The sequence below is a fragment of the Nematolebias whitei genome, chromosome 7, assembly GCF_014905685.2.
Source record: "Nematolebias whitei isolate Nwh7 chromosome 7, NemWhi1, whole genome shotgun sequence".
Taxonomy (NCBI): Eukaryota; Metazoa; Chordata; class Actinopteri; order Cyprinodontiformes; family Rivulidae; genus Nematolebias; species Nematolebias whitei.
In genome coordinates, this window is record NC_056504.1 from 21218405 (window position 1) to 21227784 (window position 9380).

Here is a 9380-nt window from a genome sequence, read left to right on the forward strand (position 1 = left end):
TTAAAGACCTGAAATATTTCAGTTGGTGTGCAATGAATCTGAAATATATGAAAGTTTCATTTTTATCATTACATTATGGAAAATAATTACCTTTTGTAAGGGGTCTGTAGGGATTAGTACAAAACCTGACTCAGAAATACATTTAAAAATGTTTATTTTTCAAAGGCGGCGTCTGGTGGATTCGGGCCTCGATTCTGGTCCAATCTATAAAGACAGACAGGTTAGTGACTGCAAAGAGATTCTGAGGGCTGAGAGAGGAGGTGTGCATATCACTAACCTTCTGGGGCAGGAGTTGGGCTGAGGCAGGAAACAATCCAGGGACGAAGCAGGGGTCGAGATCCAGGACCAGTGTGAGCAGGCAAAAAGATCCAAAAAGGAGAATCCGTGGTCATTGTCGAAGAGGGGAGCAAGGTCGTACCGTGTAAGCTGCAGGCGTGGTATCCAGACAAGGGCAAGACAAGGCGAGGAGTCGAGAACAAAGCTGTGGTCATGAACAAAGAAACTATGGACGAGGACTGCTGGATAATTTACTTGCTGTGAGGCTTTCAATAATCTGGCACCTTGCTGTGGCAAGAGTTGAGTTTATAAGGACTGGCACCAGGTGTAGAGCATAAGCACTGATTACTGTGATCAGGGAGGATCAGGCAGGCAGGCTGCACAGGGTTGATTGACAGGCAGCTAGAAATGACAGAGGGGAACTGGCCAGAGTAGAACATAAACCCAAAGCTTATCAGAGGAGCAGAACAAGATAAATGTGTGGCAGGGGTCCAAACATGACAGAGCCCCCTCCCTACGGCCCAGCTCCCAAAGGGCCGCCAGGTTGGTCAGGGTGGGCTCGGTGAAAAGCCCTAATCAGGGACTTGTCGAGAATGTGGCGACTGGGGACCCAGGAACGCTCCTCGGGGCCATAACCCTCCCAATCTACCAAATACTGGATACCCCGACCCCACTGTCTGGAACGGATGAGTCTTCTGAGAGTGAGGCTGGGGCACCATCAATGAAACGGGCGGGAGGAGGGGGTCCGGTGGAGGGCCCAAAGTGAGACTGAAAAAAAGGCTTAAGGCGAGAGACGTGGAAAGTAGGGTGGATGCGCATGGTACGAGGAAGCTGAAGACGGGCTGCCACGGGGTTGATGATCTTACTGATTGGGAAAGGACCGATAAACCGGGGTGCCAACTTCTTGAAATCTACCCGCAGGGGTAGATCTTTCGTGGACAGCCAGACCTTCTGGCCTACTTTGTAATCAGGTTGGACAGAACGCCTCTTGTTGGCCCCTCTGGCATATGTTAAGTTAGCCCTCAGGAGTGCCCTCCTGGCTCTTCTCCAGATCCACTGACATCGTAGGGCAGCCCTGTGGGCAGATGGCACCCGAACCTCTTTTTCTTGAATGGAGAAAACTGGTGGTTGGAACCCATAAACTACATAAAAAGGTGACAGGCCTGTGGCAGATGAGGGCAGAGAGTTCATAGCATGCTCGACCCATGGTAGGTTGTCGGCCCATTTGTTAGGATCATCCTGACATAAGATGCAAAGCTTATTCTCTACCTCCTGGTTGGCTCGCTCTGACTGGCCATCAGTCTGTGGGTGAAAACCGGAGGACAGGCTCAGAGAGACACCGAGCAGGCCGCAGAACTCCCTCCAAAAACTAGAAACAAATTGGGGGCCACGGTCAGAGACAATGTCCTGAGGGAGTCCATGCAGCCTGAAAACCTCCCTGGCCATAATCTGACCAAGGTCCTTAGCTGAAGGGAGTTTAGGCAGAGGAACGAGGTGGACCATCTTGGAAAAGCGGTCCACCACGGTGAGGATGACAGAGTGACCGGCAGAGAGAGGGAGACCAGTAACAAAGTCCATTCCAAGATGAGACCAGGGACGTGAGGGCACAGGGAGAGGTCGAAGTAGACCCGCTGGGGGGCGACGTGAGGGTTTGGCTTGGTTGCATTTATTGCAGGATAAAACAAAGTCCTTAACATCAGATGCTAAGTTCTTCCACCAAAACTGGGACCTGACTACAGTCATCGTTTTGTTAAGACCAGGATGACAAAAAATGCGAGAACAATGACACATCTCGAGCACTTCCTTTATTTTATTTTGGGGAATGAAGATTCAACCCTTGGGGCAGCCAGGAGGCGGACCATGATTTATCTGGGCCTGACGCAGCTCTTACTCTAGTCGCGTCATGGCGAGCCGCACCTTCTCAGGAAGGATGAAATCCTTCTCCATTGGAGTGTGACTGGGCTCATCCTCCTCAAGCCGGGACAGGGCATCAGATTCTTGATTCCAGGTCTGTAGGAGAGAGTAAAGTCAAAGCGTGAGAAGAATAGTGCCCACCTGGCCTGCCTGGGACTAAGGCGCTTAGCTGTCTTAAGATACTCCAGGTTTTTGTGATCCAAACAGTGAAAGGTTCTTTGGCCCCCTCTAGCCAGTGTCTCCACTCCTCCAGGGCCAACTTGACAGCAAGCAGCTCACATTCCCCCACGTCATAATTCCGTTCAGCGGCAGAGAGACTCTTAGAAAAGAATGCACACAGGTGCACCTTACCATCACTGCTGCGCTGGCTGAGAATGGCCCCGGCACCAGTGCTGGAAGCGTCCACCTCCACAATAAAGGGTTTGATGGGGTCCGGTGAATGTAGGATGGGGGCTGTAGAGAACAAATGTTTTAATTGTTTGAAAGCGTGATCAGCAGAGTCATTCCAAGTGAACCTGGTCTTAATAGAGGTCAAGGCATGGAGAGGGCTGGCAATAGTGCTGTAATTTTTAATGAACCTTCTATAAAAGTTTGCAAACCCAAGGAACCTCTGCATCTGTTTGCGGTCCTTGGAGGTCGGCCAATCCAGGACTGCCGAAACCTTGCTGACGTCCATGGCCATCTGGTCGGGGGGAGATAAAGAATCCCAGGAATGAAGTGGATTTCTGGTGAAATTCACACTTTTCTGCTTTAATAAAAAGATTATTCTGCAGCAATCTCAATAACACAGCTCTGACGTGTTTACTGTGGGTACTCAAGTCTTTAGAAAAGATAAGAATGTCATCAAGATAGACAAAAACGAACTGGTTAATCATGTCTCTCAAAACGTCATTAACCAGGGCCTGAAACACAGCAGGAGCGTTGGTTAGACCAAAAGGCATAACAAGATACTCGTAATGACCATCTGGGGTGTTAAAAGCCGTCTTCCATTCATCCCCTTCACGAATGCGAACCAAATGGTAGGTGTTTCTAAGGTCTAGCTTAGTGAAAACAGTGGCCCCTTGAATAAGGTCAAACGCCAATGACATTAGTGGAAGAGGGTATTTGTTCTTAGCAGTGATCTTGTTTAACCCTCGATAATCAATGCAAGGTCTCAGGGTACCGCCCTTCTTGCCGACAAAGAAAAAACCTGCTCCAGCAGGTGAGGCAGAAGGGCGAATGATACCAGTCTGTAAAGACTCCTTAATATATTTCTGCATGGTTTTTAATTCAGGATTAGACAAGGAATATAGTCTACCCCGTGGGGGGCTAGTACCAGGCAAAAGATCAATTGTACAGTCATAAGGTCTATGTGGGGGGAGAGAGGTGGCCTTGACCTTGTTAAAAACCTCTCTGAGATCATGATATTCAGCCGGAACTTTAGACAGGTCTGGATAGGTGACAGCAAAGTCTTCTGGCTGGGGGGGACAGACTGCCTCGAACAAACAAGAGGAGAGGCATTCCTCAGACCAGCCTATTATTTCTTTACCCCTCCAATTAATGTTTGGGTTATGCCTTTGTAACCATGAAGCCCCCAGGATGATAGGGAGTTGGGGGGATTTAATGACAATAAATTCCACCTCCTCACTATGGTTCCCTCCAAAAGTCAGTCTGACGGGGGCAGTAATGAGGCAAGAGTCACAGAGAGTGGCCGTCCAAGGCAAGGATCCTGTGATTTTTATTAGATTTTATTAGTTCTATCCCTAAAGCCACAGCAAATTGATGGTCGATGAATTTTGTATCAGCACCAGAGTCAATAAAAACTGGGACAGATGATGGTCTCTTACCAGCAGGCTGTAGTTCAGCACGGATGGTGAATGGTGAGGAGATCTTCAGGTCTCTGATAGGACTCAGCAGGTGTCCCCTCTCCCCTGCTGAGTCTGGTCTTTTAGTGGGCATTTGGAAATAGGGTGGCTGCTATCTCCGCAGTAGAAACAGAGCCTTAATTTCCTTCTCCGGTCCCTCTCCTCAGGCGTTAGGTGACTTCTACCTAGCTGCATGGGTTCATCCATCTGTGGGACATTACTGGGTAGGGTGGCTGGCTTAAATGGTGGGAAGGTTCTGGACTCACCCCAGGACCTGGTGGTTCTTGTGGGTCTGATCTCCCTCTGGCGTTCTCTCTCCATGAGTCGAAGGTCCACTTGAGTGGCCAAGTCCTCCAGAGCTTGGAGAGACCCGGGATATTCCTGGGTAGCAAGGTGGTCTTTGATGTCCTCCGAGAGACCTTGAAAAAAATGCATCGGTTAAGGCTCCATCGTTCCAGCCACTATCAGAAGCCACAGCATGAAAGTCAATGATGTAATCTGTTACACGTCTTTTGCCTTGCTTTATAGTGAGGAGTTTACGACCTGGCTCCCTTTCGGGCAAAACTGGGTCAAAAACCTGACATAGTTCCTTTGAAAAGGCAGCAAAGCTTTGGGTGCTAATGGAACTTCTCTGCCACTCAGAAGTGCCCCACGCCTTAGCCTTACCTGACAGCTGTGAGATAACAAAGGCAACCTGGGCTCGCTCAGTGGGAAAAGAAGAGGGTTGTAGCTGAAAAAGGATCTCACATTGAGTCAGAAAAGGTCAGCACTGATCAGGTTCGCCCCGGAAACGTTCGGGGGGCGTCAGACGAGGCTCCATGGTGGGTGCAGGAGTCTGAACGATAGGAGCAGGGTTCTGTGAAGAGACTGTTTGGTTTAGAGCTTTAAGGCCGCACACAAGATCCTGAATATTAGATTCCAGTCTAATAATAGCCACCTCAACACCAGAACGCCAATCCTGAGTCGGTGCTGGATCCATTTGGCCAGATTATTCTGTAAGGGGTCTGTAGGGATTAGCACAAAACCTGACTCAGAAATATATTTAAAAATGTTTATTTTTCAAAGGTGGCGTCTGGTGGATTCGGGCCTCGGTTCTGGTCCAATCTATAAAGACAAACAGGTTAGTGACTGCAAAGAGATTCTGAGGGCTGAGAGAGGAGGTGTGCACGTCACTAACCTTCTGGGGCAGGAGTTGGGCTGAGGCAGGAAACAATCCAGGGACGAAGCAGGGGTCGAGATCCAGGACCAGTGTGAGCAGGCAAAAAGATCCAAAAAGGAGAATCAGTGGTCGTTGTCGAAGAGGGGAGCAAGGTCGTATCGTGTAAGCTGCAGGCGTGGTATCCAGACAAGGGCAAGACAAGGCGAGGAGTCGAGAACAAAGCTGTGGTCATGAACAAAGAAACTATGGACGAGGACTGCTGGATAATTTACTTGCTGTGAGGCTTTCAATAATCTGGCACCTTGCTGTGGCAAGAGTTGAGTTTATGAGGGCTGGCACCAGGTGTAGAGCATAAGCACTGATTACTGTGATCAGGGAGGATCAGGCAGGGAGCAGAACAAGATAAATGTGTGGCAGGGGTCCAAACATGACACCTTTATCACAATATGCTAATTTTTTTAGAAGGACCTGTACAGAGCTGACCTGGCTGCACCAACAGGTACTTGTATGGTCAAGGGAAGGGAAGTAAGGTAAAGCAATAAAATATAGAAGTCAATAGCAAATAAAGAAACACAAAGTGCATTAACAACAGTTCATTGTCAATGTCAAAAGACAACATTACTATGCAAGAAAACCTTTGCAAGTATAAAAAAAGGGTTGTAAGCTCAACCATCCAGGTAAATAACAACAAAAAAGATTAAATTGTGTCATCTGGACTAGTTTCTTTAAGTGAGAAACGCTTCATCTCCCATCCAGAGGACTTCCTCAGTCTATGGCCTCCCAACCAGATCTGTCTCATAGGAAGCCTTCACTGCTGTTTTTCAAGCCAACCTCCTGTTGGAATCTCAGAAGTAGACTTTTAACACGTGCAAAGTATCTTTGCAAGTATCTTTAAAAATGGCTTTTAAATGATTTTTAGATTTAATTAAACTAATGACTGAAAATTTTTCATTTTAAAACTGCTAATGATTTTTACACAATATGTCTTTATCCCTATTTCCAGTCATCATGACTAACATCTATCTTGCTCCAGCTTTGGCCAAAAAGGCCCTAAATTGTCCGTCCGTCCGTCCGTCCATCCATCCTTACCTGCTTCTTCCTTTCTGGGTCAAGGTGGTCACTGGTGCCCATATCCAGCAGTCACTGTGCAAGAGGCAGGGGACACCCTGGACAGGTCTCCAGTCCATCACAGGGACACATAGAGACAAACAACCATTCACTATCTCACTCACACCTAGGGACAATTTAGATTTACCAATCAGCCTAACATGCATGTTTTTTGGTCTGTGGGAGGAAACAGAGCACCCAGAGAAAACCCACACATGCACGGAGAGAACAAACTCCACCCAGAAAGGCCCCCGGCCGGGATTCGATCCGGTGACCTTCTCACTGAGAGGCAACAGCCTTACTGACTGTGCCACCCATTCCTCAAATCACTGATCTAAACTTTTAAAGATTCATTTCTTAGGTGCACTTAAATGTAAACTCAAACACAACATTTGGTCCTCACAATCAGGCTCACTCACCTCCATCTAAGCTCCTGGACAGCAGGTACCTCTTGCTGGTGGAGCGCTCAAAGCGAGGTGCAGGACGGTCTATAAGAGCGCTGGCCTGTCGAGTTTGAGCCTGCGTCCTTCCACTGTATCGGAACTTTGAACCCATCACCAAGAAGCCTTTAGGGGGAGGCTCTGGAGATACCAAGCTGTGAAATAAAACCTGTACTTAATAGTGCCCCCAAACAGAAGCAGAAAGATGAGCTTTGCAGCTGAACATCAATGTTTCTGGGATAAACAGTCTACATCATTGACATCATTCTGTTGACACTGTTGTAGATGGCCCTGGGAACCCAGGGTCATCTACAAGTGGGACAGCACAGCTGATGAGGCCCTACAGGACTGCTTTGAAATAACAGATTGGCAGATATTTGCAGACTCACGTGAGGGTGACATCAGTGCATACACAGACTCTGCCATGGGCTACATAGGAAAGTGCATTGATTATGTTGTGACTAAAACCTCTATCTGAACTTACCCTAACCAAAAACCATGGGTTGGACTAGAGGTTCATGTTAAAACACGTACTGCTGTCTTTAAATCTGGAGACTCTTAGACCTACAATGCAGCAAAACACAACCTCAGAAAGACCATTGGGCCTTCTCAGAGGAAATATAGGGAGAGAGTGGAATCTTCCCAACAGCGCAACGACCGGAGGTGCATGTGGCATGGGCTACACAGCATCACAGACTACAAGGGGAGGAACAGGTCTGTGGAGCAACGCAGCACATCCTTTCCAGGCGAACTCAACATCTTCTATGCCCGATTTGATGCAAACAACACCACACACATCACCAGCCCACATGTGGATGGTGAGGTTGCCACACACTCTGTTTAGACACTGCTACAGTGAGATGGGCATTCAAGAACGTAAAGCCTTTCAAGGCACCAGGGCCTGATGGCATCCCAGGACAGGTGATGAGAGTGTGTGCTGATCAACTGACCAAGGTGTTTACCAACATCCTGAAACTGTCTCTGAGCCCGTCTATTGTGCCCACCATCTTCAAGACCTCTACTGTTGTCCTGATCCCAAAGATCTCTGTACCATCCTGCCTTAATGACTTTCGGCCCATAGCATTCACATCTGTCATCATGAAGTGCTTTGAGCAAATTATCAAGACTCACATCTGTACCTCTCTCCCTGACACCCTGGAACCCTTACAGTTGGGACGGCTGTGGCTGAGTGGGTAGAGCAGTTGTCCTCCAATACAAGAGTTGGGGGTTCAAATCCACCAGCAGTCACATGCGGAAGTGTCCCTGGGCAAGACACTGAACCTCATTGCCTCAGATGTGTGTCCCATTGGTGTATAAATGTGATAAAGCACTGAATCGTCTCTTTAGAATTATTTGTTCAATTAGCTTTGTAGTGATCTAGTAGAGTGCTGTATGAATGGGTAAATGAGGGCAACGATTACAGTGTAAAGCACTTTGAGTATCTCGATAAGGTGTAAAGGTGCTATATAAGTACAATATAAGTACAGTCCATTTACCATCCATTTATGGTAGGGGGAGTGGTGGCGCAGAGGTTAGAGAGGTGGGCTTGTGATCCGAAGATCGCCGGTTCACGCCCCGGCCCCGACAACATCAAAATTGTGGGTGGGGTAGGTGAAACACCCACACTTGCCCCCACCCTCATTCGCCCCACTCTGGGCCCATGAGCAAGGCCCTTAACCCCCACCATGTGCTCCCTAAACAGGTCTCTCTTGAAAATGAGTTCTCGTGGCTCAATGAGACTAACCTGGATAAATAAAGGCTAAATGAAAAAAAAAAAAACATCCATTTATAGTTCACATACAGAGCAAACAGTCTACAGATGATGCTATTGCTTTAACAGTTCACACATCCCTGAGCCATATGGAGAAGGAAACCATCTATGTGAGAATGCTCTTCATTGACTACAGCTCAGCATTCAACACCATGAGCCCCTCAAAACTGGTCTGCAAGCTTACGACACTGGGCCTAGAGAAGTCCATCTGCTGCTGGATACTGGACTTCCTCACCAACAGACCACATGCAATAAGAATTGTCAGTCACCTCTCCTCAACACTAGTCTTCAGCACTGATACACCTCAGGGCTGTGTCCTCAGTCCACTCTTGTACTCTCTGATCATGCATGACTGTACCCAGCAGGCACAGCTCTAAAGTCATCTTCAAGTTCGCTGATGACACCACCATCTTGGGCCTCATCACCAACAACGAGAGTGAACGAATGAAGAAGATGATAGTGGACTTCACAAAACAGCATGGAGGCCAGCACTCCAACATCTACATAAACAACATTGAGGTGGAGAGGTCAGCAGCTTCAAATTCCTCGGCATTCATATTACCGAGGATTTGTTCTGGACCTTACATACAGACACTGTGGTCAAGAAAGCCCAACAAAAACTCTACTTCCTAAGAAGACTAAGGAAGTTTAGTACGAACACCAGCATCCCCACTAACTTTTATAGGTGCACCATTGAGAGCCTGCTGACAGGCTGCATCACAGGGTGGTATGGGAATTGCACCAATCAAAGCTGGAAAGCTCTACAGAGGGTGGTGCAAACAGCAGAGGACATCACTGGTAGCAGTCTTCGCACCATCCAGGACATCTACCACAGCCGATGTCTGCATAAAGCACGCAGCATCATTAAG

General features: G+C 47.8%; 1 protein-coding gene across 1 annotated transcript in view; it reads right to left on the bottom strand.

The window, feature by feature from the left end:
• Window positions 1–2163: 2163 nt before the first annotated feature.
• The window catches only part of LOC119412170 (band 4.1-like protein 1), a 134321-nt gene continuing 127104 nt past the window's right edge, over window positions 2164–9380 (bottom strand). Inside the window, exons 11-14 of the mRNA XM_037679147.1 lie at window positions 6720–6895; window positions 4301–4453; window positions 2396–2643; window positions 2164–2286 (exon numbers count right to left, since the gene is read on the bottom strand). Coding sequence (XP_037535075.1) covers window positions 2164–2286; window positions 2396–2643; window positions 4301–4453; window positions 6720–6895 — 700 coding nt within the window. The remainder of the gene's footprint in view (window positions 2287–2395; window positions 2644–4300; window positions 4454–6719; window positions 6896–9380) is intronic.